Source organism: Acipenser ruthenus, chromosome 39 (genome assembly GCF_902713425.1).
Source record: "Acipenser ruthenus chromosome 39, fAciRut3.2 maternal haplotype, whole genome shotgun sequence".
NCBI lineage: Eukaryota > Metazoa > Chordata > Actinopteri > Acipenseriformes > Acipenseridae > Acipenser > Acipenser ruthenus.
This window is the reverse complement of record NC_081227.1, coordinates 5,340,900-5,359,634: the sequence shown is the minus strand read 5'-3', so window position 1 is coordinate 5,359,634 and position 18,735 is coordinate 5,340,900. Positions and strand designations below refer to the sequence as shown.

Sequence of the window (18,735 nt, the reverse complement as noted above, 5' to 3'; positions counted from 1 at the left end):
CGCTGCAGTTCCAATATTCATACAGTCGGAACTGAACTGCATCACAGCTTGTAGAAAAGCCTTGGACATGCCATGGTTTACTGTGACGTGTGCGAGGTGGTGATTGAAACTGTGGTTTGCAGAGTTCAGCTGATTGACTTAAACATGAACCCAGGCTGGCCACGAGAGGGTAGCCTTGCACTTCACTTACACAGCGTTTGGGGCCAACTCAAGAAAAACAATGTAGGGCACAAAGCAGTCAGTCTGTAGCCCGTGCGTCTCTTAGCACCTTTTAACAGAGGATAGACGTGATTTCAATAAGGTCTAGACAAAGCGGCTGAGAGGCGGAGAGAGGGGAAGCAAAGCTACCCTGCTCAGATTTCGTACACTTAACTCTTTCCAGACCAGATCCATTCATTGTGAACTAAAACAAACAGAATGCCTTAATCTGACAGTATCCCCAACTCTCCCTCAATCTTATCCCCTCTATACTGTAACAGAGCCCCCGACTTTCCCTCAATCTGAACCCCTCTATACTGTAACAGAGCCCCCGACTCTCCCTCAATCTGTACCCCTCTATACTGTAACAGAGCCCTCAACTCTCCCTCAATCTGTACCCCTCTATACTGTAACAGAGCCCCCGACCCTCCCCCAATCTGTACCCCTCTATACTGTAACAGAGCCCTCAACTCTCCCTCAATCTGTACCCCTCTATACTGTAACAGAGCCTCCAACCCCCCCTCAATCTGAAAAATTACAACCATTACATAACCTGCCCAAATTATAATACAACAGGTACCATGAATGTCATACAGTCTGTTCAGTGGAAATACAAATAAAGAACATGTTTTTTTGTTAGTTTTTTTTTTGTTATCCTACATGGACCTGGCGGTCTCATCCCTATTTAGGTGGCTTACGTGCCAAATGAAACCACCACGACGCGGCCAGCGATCTCAGAGGAGTCTGGCTGTAGAGCTGCCGGGAAGCTTTTTATAGACAGCGTTCAGCTTTGGCTCTTTGGATTTTTTTCCATAACAGTCCAGTTACTCACTAAACCCAGGGAATGCTGCTGAGGGAAAATACAGGGGCGTTGCAGCACAAACCGTCTTTCTTGTGGTTTTTCTGTTACTCACTTTCTCCCCTCCCCGCCACTAACAAACAAACCAGAGCAGTGAGCAAGCAAGAGCAAACTAACGGAAATAGAACAGAAAGGAGTGCTTCCTGTGGTGAGGAAGGGGTCTAGTACTCTCCCAAAAATCTGTTTTAAAAAATGTGTTTGCTTAACATAACCGTTCTCAACCGGTAGGACGTGTCAAACTTTCACAAAAAAAGTGAATTTTACAAACTCGCAAATGCGTTATTTTATATAGTTTCTCTCTTACACTCTTAATAAAGCAGGGACTTCCTGTTGTATGGTACCCTTGTTCAGTACATAACATTTACTAAGGTAAAGTAAAAAAAAAAAATTGCAAAGGTGGGGCGTGATTGAAAAAAGGTTGAGAGCCCCTGACTCAACATGGTTCTTTGAAAGCTGCACATGTATCATTTGAAAACGCGCCACACGTAAACTTTGGCATCCACTGTCAAGTGTTTCCTGTACAGTAGCAGGCCTCTATATAACTCCTGTCTTTTATTCATGCCTTCCAGATCCCTCCTATGAGTCAGTGAGGCGACCGCCGGGGTGGACTAACAGCATGCACAGTGTAAAAGGTGAATGCGAAATCACGCTCACTGCTTGATTTGTTTCCTCGGTTTTTATTTTACTAGTGTTTTGCTTGTCAGCCGTTTGGTTTACAGCAAAGGAAACAGAGGGATTATAAGGAAAACGTCGAGTTTAAAGAAAGTATACATCAGTATACTGAGAGCGAATGTGGTATTGCTTACAAACACTAGTCAGAGTGCTGCTGGGTAATGGCTGCATTCTGATTGGACAGGATTCTGAGAGCTCGGTTGAAGTCACAGGGGTGCTTTAAACTTCCGTCTTAAAAAGTCGCCAGAATACAATGACTGAAACAGAACACGATACAAAGTGAACAAAGCATACGTTAGCTAGTAGAACTCTTAATATTTCTGAACATTTCAAAATTGTAAGCGCTAAGAGGTACTGTTTTTACTGTGCTTTCTTTGGAGTAGTCCCCCGTTTTAAAAAGGCGCTGTGTTTTACAGGCTCTCCAGCAGTCACACAGAACGTTTCCAAGAGCTCTGAGCAGCAGAGACCACAGCCAGGTGAGTGAGTGACACAGGCACCATATACTGCACTGGAGAGGCTCGCTGGGCAGACAGCTGTCAGGAAGGAGCAGTCTAATTTCAATGCAATGCTGCACAAGAAGAGATAGCTTTTATTGTCTTTTCGACTGTTAGCTGCTGTTTTACCCCAATCCCCAGTCAATCTGCAGCTTTGGAAACACTGACTAACTACAGTTACTGAGTCAAGAACACAAATTCACATCCATCAATTTAGTCTTCAAAACAGCACTCCATGTTTAACTAAATGTTGTAATTCGTTTCAGATTCTTAAAGTCCAATCTATTAAATCTGTTTTCTTATTTTCTAAGATCCCTACCAGATTCTGGGTCCCACTAGCAGTCGATTAGCAAACCCAGGTAAGACAAGTAAGATGAATTCATTTGATTTTGGTCTATCTATATAACTCCCTGTCTGTCTGTCTGCTGTTCCACACATTAGTTCATCTATTACTATGCACCCCCCATTCCATTCGCTTAAGTATCATCTTCTAGTCTCTTCTCCATGTTTTAGTGCAACTGCAGCGATTTTAAGACATACAGCGTCACAGTATCATTTATACCAGGGAAGTCATTCAAATAAAACAGGCTAAACAACAGAACTAAAGGTGCTGCTTCAGACATGATAGAGGGATTTGGATAGACTGCAGGACAGGAAGTCAGCTGTGAGAGACAGCAGCAGGGGCCGCGTTGCTGATCCTTGTTTTGTTCTGTCGTTGACGCAGGGAGTGGGCAGATCCAGCTGTGGCAGTTCCTGCTGGAGCTCCTGTCGGACAGCTCCAACGCCGGATGCATCACCTGGGAGGGGACCAACGGGGAGTTCAAGATGACGGACCCGGACGAGGTGGCGCGTCGCTGGGGGGAGCGCAAGAGCAAGCCCAACATGAACTACGACAAGCTGAGCCGCGCCCTGCGCTACTACTACGACAAGAACATCATGACCAAGGTGCACGGCAAGCGCTACGCCTACAAGTTCGATTTCCACGGCATCGCCCAGGCCCTGCAGCCACACCCCACCGAGTCCTCCATGTACAAGTACCCCTCGGACCTGGCCTACATGCCTTCCTATCACGCCCACCAGCAGAAGGTGAACTTTGTCTCCCCACACCCTTCCTCCATGCCCGTCACCTCCTCCAGTTTCTTTGGCGCGGCTGCCCCCTACTGGAGCTCCCCAGCTGGAGGGATCTACCCCAACCCCAATGTGCCTCGGCACCCCAACACCCACGTTCCGTCCCACCTGGGCAGCTACTACTAGTGCTGTTCGGACCTGCACTCAATCCTGGATTCCTCTTCTGGAAAATCTTTGAACTTGTGAACAAAAAAAAAAAAAAATGAAAAAAAAAACTGGATTAATCGTTCACTTAGAAATGGAATACTACTTATTCACCTGTAGAGCGGTTGTTTTATGTTTTGTGTGTGTGTGTGTTTTTGTGCTCTTCTGGACTGGATCTTGGGCCAGTAGCAATGGTTTTCAGGAACTCTTCAGTATTACACAGACTGGTGAAGGTGATCGCTGGGCACTCTCGTTGATCATCCCAAGACATGGACCCAACTGCAAAGGGTCTCAAGCAGGACCAAGTGCTGTAACTCCTTAGATAGTAATAGCCATCTACATGAACCTATACCTTTCAATGGGAAGATCTAAGATTTTCAATCGTCTTACATACTTCTTTGCATGGAATTCTAGAGGGCATCTCAGTGAAGTTTGGTTGGCAACTGGAAGACTTAATCTTTTTTTTTTTTTTTTAATACTGAGGTGTCATCCAAACTGGAATTTTCAAAACCAGCAAAGGAAACATCTCCAGAGGCTATGAAACACCGTCATAAGAACATACGAACCATTGGTCTTCAATGTTCTGAACCCAGATCTTTATGGCACATGTCCTAGGCTCCATGAAGTATCCTCTTCTATTTAGCCTTCAAGGACTGTGTTCCAGGATTGTGTTCTAAAGCAACCTGTGTTCTGGAACCCACTCCAGAACACAAGCCTTTTGAAGTCTGCAATGATACTGATGGCATTCTAGACCTTTCACTGGAGATCTCCGACTCTCCATCTGATTCTTGACCTCCGCTCATGTTCTTAATCTTAAACACTTTCCAAGACGGAGTGAACTTTCTTAGGAAGAGGATTCCTCAAAAGGACTACGATGCCAAGTACGGACATCAGGCCATGAACCGTTGAAGCTAAATAAGTTACTAAATAAATAACTAAATGAAATAAAAGCAAAAAAAACATGAGGCTGAAAAAGAAGTCTTCAGATTCGCGAGCGCTGTGCGTTTGTCAGACCTATTTTTTTTTTTTTTTTGTTAAAACATTGGTCAACCACGCGTTAAAGCAATTTACTGTATAAATTATGCAGAGTTATTTTCATATGTTACACAGTATTAAAAGAAAATTAAATAAACGAGTTGACCTCGGTCACAAATGCAATTTTTACTATCAAAAAAAATAAATAAATCCATTTTTTAAAACAAATTTGTACATCTTTTTGTTTTGTTTTTGTTAATCTGTACATTTGGGCTATAGCTTTTACCGAATTGTAAAGAATATAGATGATGATACAGGATGCATTATTATCAGTATTGTGCAGTGGAACCTAATCATTATGTCCCATCCTTTACAAGCCTCCCCTCCCCCAAAATTAAAATATGCCAAAACCATTACGAACCATAATTCCAAATTGACAATCATTTTTAAGGTAGAATTTTTCTCCCACTCGCTTGCTCTTCAAGGGCACCATTCCCTAACTTAAAGCTTCCCATTCCTCCTTAAATTCCCTCCCATTGCCGCGACATTCTAAATACGTAGCATTACATGAATAATTCCCCTCCCTCATGTTAAGATGGGGTTATTCGCTACTTATATATGCAATGTACTTTTTGGATAATAAATATATATAATTTTGCAAGTAATCTTTTTTTTGTCATTGTTGTTCTTGCAATGTATGAAGTATAACGCCCACCTGTTGTAAAAGGGCTACGCTGTAAAGAAAAAAAAAATGTGACAAAATAAAAAATGTTTTTTTGTTTTCTTCTAAACTGCCTTATTCTAAACTTATTGAGTCAAATCATCTTCCTGCTATTACATGTGGATTTTACACACATGATTCACTGGACTGAAGCATGTGTTGCCAAAAGTGGCTATTTTAATGGCAGTACAAGCAATTAGAAGACTGGGTGGTTTTGTGGTTTGAACACATCGGATATGAGTATGTCTTTGGTACTGGTTCACAGTCCTTCAATATGTAATGCCCATGAGTTTTAAAAAGCTCCCATTATTGCTTGAAAACATGACTAACGATAAAGGCATGTCTCAAAAGTGTGCCTGAAGAGAAAGAAAGAAAGAAAGAAAGAAAGAAAGAAAGAAAGAAAGAAAGACTCTATACACTTTATATTACAGGGCCTCATTAGCTTTGTAATTACATTGCAATAACTGGCAATTACTAGGGGTGGGCAACGATATGAAAATTGTATATTGATATCGATATTGATAATACTGTGCAAAACACAGAAAAATATAATAACTCAATTGCAATGTCAAACATATATACCTATACAGGTATTTCCATATGAAAAGCAATAACTTACTTTCACTTAGTGGTGCTTTGCTTCACAATATCCATGGAGAAAAACAAGGTCTTGTCATATTGTTTAACTCTTCCATCATCAGCCTCCTCAAAACTGAAATCTCTCTATACTTCACTGCGCAGACTTTAAGCAATGGAATCTTCAGCTGCTCTGCGTGTGAATGCTGACTCATGACACTGCTAAAAGTATTAAGTAAGGTGTCATGCCGAGATTGATTTTGATGTTTTAAAAGTGCATCTCATTTATAATACCGAAAGTTTTTTAAAAAGACATTAATAACAGCGCAAGTGATAAACCGCTGACGCGTGCGCAGATCTCAAAATAATGCAAAACGGATGCAGAAGGTGCTTGATACAGCATGCAAACAGCGTTTGGTACCTAAATGGTATGCATAGGGTCGGTTGTAACTTAATATATGATAATGATAATGAAAATTGACAGCATTAGGAGTTGGATAGAGGAGTCACTTGCCACCAGGTACTTGAGGAGAGCTGGGTGTTGTCGCAAAGCAGCCGTGTTTACTCATCTTTTGTTTTTAAAAGATGAACATTCAACAGGCTGTGTGGTCCAGTGGTTAAAGAAAAGGGCTTGTAACCAGAAGGTCCCCGGTTCAAATCCCACCTCAGCCACTGACTCATTGTGTGACCCTGAGCAAGTCACTTAACCTCCTTGTGCTCCGTCTTTCGGGTGAGACGTAATTGTAAGTGACTCTGCAGCTGATGCATAGTTCGCACACCCGAGTCTCTGTAAGTCGCCTTGGATAAAGACGTCTGCTAAATAAACAAATAATAATAATAATAATAACAGCAATGTACACAGCTAAGAAACAAACAACCTGAAAGAGCTGAAGATGCATTCAGTTCAGTTACCTAGATGCTAGTTTTGTAAAGTCAATCGGTGTTTTTCACCTTCCAAAAAAATAGCAGTTCATTAGCATTAGCGACTGGAGTAAACTCTTTAGAAACAGGGCCACTGCTGTCTCAGCCCTGGCACTTGGACGTGCAGAAACAGAAACTACTTCAGCTCTCCAGTTCAAACAAAACTATTTAAATGAGGAAAAATAAAAAACACTTTTGACTTAAAATTTTGAATTGTTATTGGGGAAAAAAATAAATGTCGTTCCGTGTGAAAGCCGTCCAAGAATAATGTTGGGTGGATTATCTCAGATCTTTGTCCCAAAGTGCAACCATGATAAACATGGCAAGCCATGCAGAAGAATCTGTGGCATGTTGCAGATTTTCCTTCACACTGAACAATGAGCTCCATATTAATATCTCTACCTTCAAGTGAAAGGCTGTTCTTAACCTCTCCCCAGAGTAGAACAGACAGGATGCGCTCCCCTATCCAGTAACTACATTTAGGGCAAAGGGAAGGGGAGCCAGTGCAATGCTTTTGATCTTCAGGGGTTCATTTTAATAGTGCACTCTGTATGCTGGCTAATCTAGTTGAAAGGCGGTATAACTGCAGTGCACAATAATGAAAATTAATGACTTTGGGGATGTACACAAAAAGGATTAAACGAATAAAAAATAATTTCTGACAAAAGCCGTTCTTTAGCGGCGTAGGAAGAAAAGTTTGTTGGCTCAGCTAGATGGCTGTAAGCGTAAGGACTATGTCTGCCCCCTGGTGTCTCATAATAAAAGTACTGCTGTAGGCTACCTGCAAATGTGTATGTGGATGAGTTCATTCCCAAGCGGCCCTGGCTACTACGTCATCATCGTTTGTGCTGCCAGTCTTTCAGAAAGTTGTGTAGACACACGTGTGTTGCGTTTTTGTAAGTTTGTCCTCAGTAATCGTCTCAGTGTATTGGTGGTAATGTTTTATGGTAAAGTATACTCAAACAAAGTAAACAACAGATAAGTGCGCATTTTACCGCTGAATTCAGCTCAAATCTGGGTACCATTTAAATAGTATCACATGTCTATTTACAGGTTAGTAATATATATATATATATATATATATATATATATATATATATATATATATATATATATATACCAGTGTCATGTGATAGGCAAAATTCAGATATTATTTTTTTTATCGATTGATTCGGGACTTAAGAGATCGGAATTTAACCCATTTTATTAACATTGGTATTTGCTGTCAAAATACCGTAAATTTATATAAATTAAATTAACTTACCAAATTCTTGTTTAAAATCGATACCAGTCTTGTGGCTTACTTCTTGAAACTTCGCGTCTCCGTTAAGGATGACTTAAGTTACTCCTAAAGCCATTTTCTCTACAGTCTATATATAGAAGGCCATAATACTTGAACGAACGCAATGTGTTGATAACTCCATACCATGTGAAAGAGCATGTTTGCGTAGGATTCTTCCGTGCGATGCCAGTTGCGTGGTGCTAAACGTCATGGGAGCCGTGCTTTGCACATAATGCACATTCCTTGCTTTTATTTATTTATTTATTTTTGCCGTCCCCCCTAAATTTGCCGTCCTGGGCGACTGCCTAGCTTGCCAAGGCCTTCCTCCGGGTCTGTCTGTACATCACGACCTCATGGTAAATGAGACCTGAAACAGCAGTGTACAATGAGATCTATAGTGCAACACTGCCCCCCTGTGCCCATGTTGGGCACTTTTGTATCTGCGTGTACTTACAACACCAAAAGAACATTTGCTTTTCCGTTCTTACACATTCCAGTCCTAATGAAAAATAGGGGGATTTAAAAACACTAATGCACCATTCTTTAATTTTTTTATTCAGTTGTCTTTTGTTGTTTCATTGTTCAATCCTCTGTTAATTTAATTAATTTCTGTACCGCTCTGACAAGACTCCAGCTGGGTAAGAATAAATCATTCTTAATAATCAACAGTTCATTTCTAGCGACAGCTTTGTGGAAAAAAAAATACTCATAAAAACAGATTAAAAAAAATAATCCCCTTCAACGTAACCCCATAAACTGCTTGTGTTTTGCAAAAGAGCAATTTGTTTTCTTCTTTTTTTGTTGTCAAGACAACTGGGAGGCACTTCAACCCAAGTAAAAACTTCATATCAGAGAACAAGGACACATTAAACCTTACACAACAGTGGAAGTTCAATTTCAGAAGCTGACAAGTCTCTATTTTGCAAACACTTGTGGTTGGAAGTAAATAAACCTGTACTGATCAATATGAAGCTTATTTCGCACACTGAAAGAACTGGGGAGCAGAGGAACAATTAGGGGGCCCTGGTGTTGCAAATGTAGTAGAATAAAACTATAAAAACACATCAGTGTGCAATACTACATATCACCTCAAAACACATTTATGACTGTCTGGACTAAACCGTGGAAAGATCTCCTGGTTAATCCTGCTTCAAAACTGCCCACCCTCTTCAATCCTTCCCTCACATTTCGATGTCATCCGTTGGTGTTTCGGTACTGTGTTGGAAGGCTGCGTTATCATACCCTTTTTTGGGTTCCTCTCCGTGCCCCTTCTCATCGAGGAAACAGAAGGCGCAGTGGGGCGTGGGCACCGCCACTGTCTTGTTGAAGTTAGAGAAGTCTACAGAGTACTTTCCTTGTTTGGACTTGGAGGCAATGGGGGCAAAGCGATACCCCCACTGGATCTCCTTGGGCAGATAGGAAGTCCGCACCTGGCAGCAGGTACTAGTAGACTCCATCGTCCCATCCAAGAAGACCACCAGCTCAAATTCCTGCTGGGCAAGGGTGTCCATCGACATATCAAAGAAGGGACTTGAGCTGTCGATTATGTGGAAGATGGTGAGCGGGCAGATGAAGAACATGTTCTCTTTGCCGACATCCACCACAAAATCAATATCCACCTGGTCCAGGACGATGGTCTCACCTTCTGGGGTCACGGTGGTCTTCAGGAGCTTGCCGTAGATGTAGTTCTTGATCAGAAGGCTCTTGCGGAGATTGGCCACCCGGATGAAAAGACATAGCTTGCCCTCGTGGTTGCCGATGACTGCAGTCTTACTGAAGGTGATTGTCTTAGTCCTCTTGATGGGCCGCGCAAACTTGGCTACCATGATACCGCCGATGAAGGCATTGATGAAGGTTCCCACAATAGTCTGGACAACCACGACGATGACAGCAATCCCACACTCTGGCGTTATGCAGCGGTAACCGTAGCCCGTGGTCATCTGGGTCTCAATGGAGAAGAGGAACGCAGACGTGAGCCCAAAGACGTTGAACACGCAGGGGGTATGGTTCTGGGGGGGGTCGAATTCAAGCAGGTCCCCGTGCACGTAGGCGATTACATAATAAAACACTGCAAAGATGAACCAGGAGCCCAGGAAGACTACGTTGAAGATGGTCATCTTGTACCTCCAGCGCATATCCAGGAAGGTGGTCCAGATATCGGACAGGAAGGCCATTCTGTTCTTCTCCTCCACATGGCCGAGCTTGATGTTGCACTGGCCATCTTTGGACACCAGCCGGGATCTCCTGGTCCGACGTTCAACCAGGTGGTCAGCAAAGTGCTTACGCAGGTTCTGGAACATTCCTCCTCCCAGATCCGAGTCTGACAAGGAAAAGAAACACAACCAAGGGGAAGAAAGGATATTAAACGCTGTTTAAAAAAAAACCGCCAAGGCCTTCTTTACACGATGGAGAAAAAATAAGAACTAAGTTACTGTTAAAGCTCTCATTCAACATCTTGACTTCAAATGTTTCTAACAGGCACACATAAAAATATAATTTATGCTAACTGTGATATGGCAACTTTGTAATTACGCCAATTCAATTTGTTTTAGTATAAATAACAAAATAAATACATCTGCCAAGCGGTTATTTCAAATGATCGTTATCTGAGTACCGGCTTGTTTATGCTTTTAAGATTTACACAACATGACTAAAAAATGCCACGGGGCTAAAACTTCAGACTGTATTATTCAAACCCCAGCCTATACCTGACATCTATGCGACCCTGCATTTTCTTTACTAAATGCTAACGAATATTTGAGCAAATGTTTCCATTCCTATGTTAATGGTTAGTTAACCCATTAAGTACCAAATACATTTTTCTTTGAAAAAATCAGGAGACAAGCTGTATTTATGTAATGTAATACAATCTAAATCAATGTGTCTTCACAGACAAAATATATACAGTGCCTTGCAAAAGTATTCGGCCCCCTTGAACTTTGCGACCTTTTGCCACATTTCAGGCTTCAAACATAAAGATATGAAACTGTAATTTTTTGTGAAGAATCAACAACAAGTGGGACACAATCATGAAGTGGAACGAAATTTATTGGATATTTCAAACTTTTTTAACAAATAAAAAACTGAAAAATTGGGCGTGCAAAATTATTCAGCCCCTTTACTTTCAGTGCAGCAAACTCTCTCCAGAAGTTCAATGAGGACCTCTGAATGATCCAATGTTGACCTAAATGACTAATGATGATAAATAGAATCCACCTGTGTGTAATCAAGTCTCCGTATAAATGCACCTGCACTGTGATAGTCTCAGAGGTCCGTTTAAAGCGCAGAGAGCATCATGAAGAACAAGGAACACACCAGGCAGGTCCAAGATACTGTTGTGGAGAAGTTTAAAGCCGGATTCGGATACAAAAAGATTTCCCAAGCTTTAAACATCCCAAGGAGCACTGTGCAAGCGATAATATTGAAATGGAAGGAGTATCAGACCACTGCAAATCTACCAAGACCTGGCCGTCCCTCTAAACTTTCAGCTCATACAAGGAGAAGACTGATCAGAGATGCAGCCAAGAGGCCTATGATCACTCTGGATGAACTGCAGAGATCTACAGCTGAGGTGGGAGACTCTGTCCATAGGACAACAATCAGTCGTATACTGCACAAATCTGGCCTTTATGGAAGAGTGGCAAGAAGAAAGCCATTTCTTAAAGATATCCATAAAAAGTGTCGTTTACAGTTTGCCACAAGCCACCTGGGAGACACACCAAACATGTGGAAGAAGGTGCTCTGGTCAGATGAAACCAAAATCGAACTTTTTGGCAACAATGCAAAACGTTATGTTTGGCGTAAAAGCAACACAGCTCATCACCCTGAACACACCATCCCCACTGTCAAACATGGTGGTGGCAGCATCATGGTTTGGGCCTGCTTTTCTTCAGCAGGGACAGGGAAGATGGTTAAAATTGATGGGAAGATGGATGGAGCCAAATACAGGACCATTCTGGAAGAAAACCTGATGGAGTCTGCAAAAGACCTGAGACTGGGACGGAGATTTGTCTTCCAACAAGACAATGATCCAAAACATAAAGCAAAATCTACAATGGAATGGTTCACAAATAAACATATCCAGGTGTTAGAATGGCCAAGTCAAAGTCCAGACCTGAATCCAATCGAGAATCTGTGGAAAGAACTGAAAACTGCTGTTCACAAATGCTCTCCATCCAACCTCACTGAGCTCAAGCTGTTTTGCAAGGAGGAATGGGCAAAAATTTCAGTCTCTCGATGTGCAAAACTGATAGAGACATACCCCAAGCGACTTACAGCTGTAATCGCAGCAAAAGGTGGCGCTACAAAGTATTAACTTAAGGGGGCTGAATAATTTTGCACGCCCAATTTTTCAGTTTTTTATTTGTTAAAAAAGTTTGAAATATCCAATAAATTTCGTTCCACTTCATGATTGTGTCCCACTTGTTGTTGATTCTTCACAAAAAATTACAGTTTCATATCTTTATGTTTGAAGCCTGAAATGTGGCAAAAGGTCGCAAAGTTCAAGGGGGCCGAATACTTTCGCAAGGCACTGTAAATCCTTCGTTTTGGCTACAAACTGCTGCGTCCTAGTCTGAGGACAGTCAAGTTAGATATGCCTGTAATCAGAGCAGTGAAATTTCACACCGGCTATGAAGCTCGGCACATAGAAAATGGAGCTTTATCACCACTGTGCGGAGAAAACAACAAGAAATGGATCACTTTTAGGTTTCAGTTCCTTTATATTAAGGATATCTGAAGAGATATATCTGCAGAATTAACGGATACATTTAGACTTAACTTTTGCAGTTATCATAACAATGGAATTCAACTTAAAATAACAGGTCGATGTCAGTTAAAATGCTCCAGAAAATTACAAAGCAATGAAGACAATGGCATTTAATATAGCCCAGTCCTCCCACTCTCATAATTCCCTTGTTCAGTTCATTCAAGGTTAGGCAATGCTGACAGTAAATTGCACATGTAATACTTTACTGTATACGGACCCTTCGCTAATTTACTGACATCAATATTTAATAATATTTCAGTGTTTTAAGTGAGATTGTGTTCAAACAAGGAAGTAGTATAAATAATATGCCATTTATATATATATATATATATATATATATATATATATATATATATATATATATATATATATATATATATATATATATATATATTATGAGCAAAATAGAATATGCAAAAATGCAACAGTAGAGTTACAAATCTAAAACATGGTACGGATTAATTTGCAAATATTAGGAACCTGAAAAAAGTTTAAAAAAATCTTGGTTTCATAATAAAACTAGTGAGGCATAATTTGTTGAATTAAGTTCTGTACTTTATCTAGCTACTTAAACCATCAAGTAGAAAAGTTTTGAGATGGCCTTTATGGTCACTGAAGCGTTGTTATTTCATAAATGGCCAAACAACAATTTTACATTGCTAGTTAGTGGACCCAGTTCATAAATCCTACAGCACATTCTTTATTAAAGGAAGGCAGGGTGTTAATAAAAACCCTATCAAACATTCAAGAAATGTTTTATTAAGTACACTTTAATTCATCAGAACAAAAAGGATTTTAAAAAGAAATATTTTCACATACCTGCTAACGCAAGAGCACTCTGTTCAGTCTCTGGTTTATTCAGACTCTACACTTTCCTTTTTTTTTCTTTCTACTGAGTCCCCCCAGCGTGTGTCGGCTGTTTTAATCCCCAGTAAAATTCTTTAAGCCAGGGCACATGCTGCAGTTTAAACTCCCTAACGCAGAAAGACAGGCCTTGTTTGAAATGTGTCTTACTGTGACCCAGATCCCAAACTTCTACCACCCGTCATCCCACACACCCCCACCCTACCCCCCCCCCACCACCACCAACTCTCACGCACACACACACACACACACAAAATGCTCCCCTCAGCAAAAAAAAAACTATATAGGTTATTACTTTGTAGAATGAATATGGACTTTGCTTTGTGGTTCTTCTGCTTTGCTTTCCATTGGTGAGCCTCCAAACACAACTTGAAGTGTCTTGGATTGGAGCTTTGCTCTTCACAGCTTGATCGTGTTGAGTCAAAGCTGACCAGGTTGAACAGCGCTCCTCTCTCAGAGCACGGGAGGTCAATCCTGGTCCTGAAGGGCCATTGCACTCCAGGTGTAAGAGGTTGTTGGTTGCTGGTGTTTCCAAGCTACTTTCAGGACTGCTCCTCATGAAACCCAGTACCAGCCCTGTGTCAAAGTCTCTCAAATCTGCCGTCTTTACCCAGCTGAACTGCAGCAGTCTTATACGTTACAGAATACATAGGAACTCCATTTTCATACGTGCCAGCAATTCCATTTGCATATAAGAAATGAACATGTCTGCCAGTGCTTTCATTAGCGTATTGAAGGCATTAGTTAAAATGCCTCTTAACGTAGCTAAATCCGGACGGATAAACCAAATAAAATGCATAGCACTGCTATAACTCTACTTTATAACGGCTGTGTATGCACTAAAAAGTATTGATTTTACCCTATTAAATGAGTTATGGATTCCATTTTTACAACAAACGAATCGGTCACATAATAAAGGACACAAAAAAAGCTACTGTACATGTCGCATTTTATGAAGTCCAGTACCTTTACTGGCAGTATACATTGATGCATTTTATTCAAGCGCAACTTCTCAAACTCCATGGAGTTCACATAGGCTATTTAAAAAATTCTAAAAATGTAATTCCAAATTTGTGACCGCGTGGCACCTAACATAGTCCCTGCTTGGAGACTCCAGGACCTGTCCTGTCCTGTCTAAAGCAGAGGCAGTGCTGAGCAGCTATGGGGCAGCTCACCTTCGGGCCACATGACTGACCACCAGACCCCCTTTCCTTGATGTTTCAGCTTGGGTTTGGTTAATAAATCAGCTATCTAGGGGAGAGGACTGCTAAGGTTACTGCTTTAAGACTTGACTCTCTATTGCACAGCAGAGCAGCAGACCTGATCAGAAGGAGCCAGACTGTTGCTGGGCAAATTTTACAGGTTCTGCCAGAGAGATGTGCTCTCAGAGCTACACGGGGTAATCTAATTCCTGCCTCACCTTGTACTGTAGTCACAAATGATTGTGACACCTCTGCTAAACTCTAACCACTCTTACAAATAGGGACACATATAAAGTAAGTAACAACATTTTCTTAGTTCTCTATTTACTGTTCTCTTGCAGTCTTTCTGAGTGGTTCCTATTGCAATTGACTAATATTGCTGTTCTTTTTTTTTACTTTTGGTATGTCTCTGTGAAGGTGCTTTCCAAAACTTGATCCAAATTGGTGGATCACCAGATAGCATTGGTTCTCACTTCTATACAGATCTAGCCTGTGTTACGTATACAGTAATACTGTAGCCATAAGGACCTCTCAGAATGATTTCAAACCTCAAAAACAGATAAAGGGACAGCAAATAATTAAGAAAACGACAAGTGCATTTATTTTGTTCTTGAAGGTAGCTATATTAATATTCTGCCTATAGGAATATCAATATTAAAAAATGTTCATCTCAATGACACTTCTTTTTGGTATCGTTTAATTCAGCAACAGTCTTGTCCGCTCACAAATAGGTTGCAGTTATTTATACCTACATTTAAACACTGTGTTTCACCACAGCTTAGTTTTGTTTGTTGGTTTGAACCTAAAACCAGCATACAGTAAACGACAGATATGTTTTTCTAGTTTTGTTCATGACAGGAAATAAATAAGAAGACCATGAACCGCTTTCACGCCAAACAATTCTGAATCGGTGAAATTGGTTGATAGGAGAGGAGCCTGTTGAGGTTTGATTGTTTCAACTCATCTGAATTCTTATTAAAAACAATATATATAATTAATTTTTCAGTAAGACTCCATTTTACAGTGTAAAGTGCCACAGAGTGTGTTTGATTAAGACATCACACACAGTATTATTTAGATTTTAGAGTGCGTATACCCTAGGATTCCATTTTCCTCATTGTGGAGCTGCCTGCAGTACTACAGTTGCTGTATTATAGCAATGATGGTGCTACAGTTCAGCAACAGTACCAAAAACACAATCTAAGCTAGCTGTGTGCAACTATTCAATCCAAAAAAGGGGATTTTTCATGTTTAAAAGGGGGTACAACAATTTATCTTCAAACTAGGAACTTTGGAACCTCTTGGAATGAATATCCTATTCTGACATAATCATGACATCTTCCACAAAATTCTTGAAAAATTACAAGTTTACTGATGAAGGGCTTTTGTCCGAAACATGCTGAAATAAGTTATTTTGGAATAATTTAAACTCTCTTCAAAAACAGTCCATAAAAAAAAAAAAATCTTCTCTCTACAGTAGATAACACAATAGTGTGTTAATAATTCAAATTGAATTACGTATGAACAAATTCTTATTTCATAGTGAATATGTAGTAAACATGCATCCTTACAATTTATAGTAAACCCTTAGCCTTTTTTATACACTGTTTGAAAGTGCAACACCATTAAGCCTGGGTCACAAATACAATAAGTAATCGATAGAGCTGGGTGTGTGCAGTTGCAATAGGATATGTCTTACCTTTGTTTTAAAGGATGCCTTTGTAGCAGCAGCGGGTGCAAAGTTAGGTCTGAAAGTGAACTGGTCCAGAAAGGATCTGCCTTCCCAAGAAACTGAGAAGCAATGCAACTGTGGAGTGCTGTGCTCCAACGCTAGGTGGCTGGAACCAGTCTCAGCAATATTTATAGGCATTTCCCTGCCCATATTAATTAGATGGGACAATACCTGGAATGTTTACTACACAAAGCACAGACAACAGAGATGCCTTGACAAGCCTGCCGATGAGATTCAAACACGGATAAGTGTTTATTTACAGTGTAGTGTAAAAGACAACATCAAGTGTCCCTTAATGTGGACCAGTCACGTGAGTTGAAGAAGCGAGGGACCTTAACTGACTTTCCAATTCAATCTCTGGATCACTTCATATCCTGGAAGTGCAAAAGAATTGCATTGCTTTATGTCTTGTTCACGCTGCCTGTAAACGCACTTGCGTTTTGAAAAGGTGAAGGAGAATCAAGTGGTTTTAACGCACACTGTTCAGGTATGGATAGGATATTAGAGACACTAACTCAGAATCTCAGTGGGTCTGGATCATGAAAAGTGAGGGACAGGCTGGCATCTGCAATACTCACTACTAGCTAGCATGATGCAAGGTTTCTCTCTCGACTCTGCAAGAGGAACCTCATCCACCTGCCCTGCAGCACAAAACCCTTGGCCTTTTCTGAGCTGTTGCATATCACCGTGAGATCTATCTACTGCTGTGTAAGGAAGCCCAGGTCTTTGATGCTAAAGAGACTTGTCATGATACAGTGCGCTTACAGGGGCATGAAACAAACAAACAACCCGTGCAACGCAGCCACCTGCTTTCTAAAAAGGAAGCGCGCACAGAGCTTTAGAAGCGCTTACCGTGGTGAACTTGACTTTAACCTTGCTTTGCCCATGCTTATACGATGCATTCGCTGTGCTTTTCCATGGTTAACCATGTCTTTTTTATCGTGGTTTACCAATGTTCCCAATTATCCCCCATTCTTGACCACGCTTTACTACACTTCGCTCTGCTTTGTGCACCGTTTAACGCAGTAAACCACTATAGGAGAAAGGCTAAACTATGGCAAACAGGTACCACAGAATTAATAATGAAATGAAGTATGCCACTAAATTACTGCATACTCAACTGATGCATGTTATTAATTGATGTCGTTTTGGGGTCATAATTCTAGTGCCTTCACCCTGTTAAAGGTTACCTATTACTGAGAAATTGAGTATTTATATTTTCACCTGGAGCAAGGACGTTCCAGTATTTAAAGTATACCATTAGAAATGCAAATGCACGGGTGCAGATGGGGTTCATTGAGCACTGAGAAATAAAAGGCAAGGACTATGAGTTCTGGAGTGAAAGGAGCTGTATCCAAAGAAAGCAATAATAAGTCTTTAATTGTCTCAATGAAGTGGCTAACCAGGCTTGAAGTTCAACAAACTATAGCCTTTTAAAAACTGCTGCCAAAAATTACTGCAAATTGTATTTCTTTGTTCAGGAGGCAGAGAGAGAGAGAGAGAGAGAGAGAGAGAGAGAGAGAGAGAGAGAGAGAGAGAGAGAGAGAGAGAGAGAGAGAGAGAGAGAGAGAGAGAGAGAGAGAGAGAGAGAGAGAGAGATGGGTGTTTGTGTTAAAAATATACTGATGACTGATGAGTGCCATATTGATTAGCTTTGTCCAGACAGTTCTGAATTTGATCAAGTTTATATTTATGTTTCCTTGTTTTATTTTTTTTTTGGAAGGGGTAATTCGTTTTTGGTTTTATCATACATTTTTTTGTATGCACACATGAAATCAAACCACTGTAACTGAAAATCTTGGAAAATTGTCAAAGTAGCCAAATTAGTTATCGTCTAATTTAATCGATTACTTTAACATGCAATTCATTTAAAATAGTAAGAGAAAAGGAACACGTAACCACAAAATGCAGGAGACTTTTTAGAAGTTGTTTAAGATGCCTAATTAAAGCACAAAGTGATCGAACACTTTCACACATGAGTGACTATTGTTTCTGCTTACTGACTGGAAATTGAAATCCTCACACCCAGAGGTTTCCATGCAAGTGGGGATATAAGGATCTAAACGACCAATCTTGAGGTGCTCTAATACATTTTCACACGACTGTACATTCAAAGAGCTTTGAAACCATGTGATTTAAAAACATGATGATGGCACTTTATATAGGTAGCGAGAACGGTATTATTAAATTACTATGAGA

General features: G+C 40.6%; 2 protein-coding genes across 17 annotated transcripts in view; one reads left to right on the top strand and one right to left on the bottom strand.

The window, feature by feature from the left end:
- The window catches only part of LOC117397175 (Friend leukemia integration 1 transcription factor-like), a 34,073-nt gene extending 28,812 nt beyond the window's left edge, over positions 1-5,261 (top strand). For 8 of the 15 annotated variants that reach the window (XM_059009523.1, XM_059009520.1, XM_059009521.1 and 5 more), the window contains 4 exons: positions 1,627-1,689; positions 2,146-2,205; positions 2,535-2,591; positions 2,948-5,261. In XM_059009523.1, coding sequence (XP_058865506.1) covers positions 1,627-1,689; positions 2,146-2,205; positions 2,535-2,591; positions 2,948-3,477 — 710 coding nt within the window. In that variant the 3' untranslated portion in view covers positions 3,478-5,261. The remainder of the gene's footprint in view (positions 1-1,626; positions 1,690-2,145; positions 2,206-2,534; positions 2,592-2,947) is intronic. The other 7 variants (XM_059009522.1, XM_059009528.1, XM_059009530.1 and 4 more) reach the window with 5 other exon arrangements.
- Positions 5,262-8,507: 3,246 nt separating this feature from the next.
- LOC117397460 (ATP-sensitive inward rectifier potassium channel 1-like) lies at positions 8,508-16,620 on the bottom strand. 2 transcript variants are annotated; one of them, XM_033996370.3, is made up of 2 exons: positions 16,504-16,620; positions 8,508-10,290 (listed from the first exon to the last, which is right to left on the bottom strand). In XM_033996370.3, exon 2 carries the CDS (start codon positions 10,268-10,270, stop codon positions 9,152-9,154), a length of 1,119 nt encoding a protein of 372 aa, XP_033852261.3. In that variant the 5' UTR covers positions 10,271-10,290; positions 16,504-16,620; the 3' UTR covers positions 8,508-9,151. The 2 variants fall into 2 exon arrangements, with proteins under 2 accessions (XP_033852261.3, XP_034769024.2); XM_034913133.2 differs by lacking the exon at positions 16,504-16,620 and adding an exon at positions 13,558-13,649.
- Positions 16,621-18,735: the final 2,115 nt, after the last annotated feature.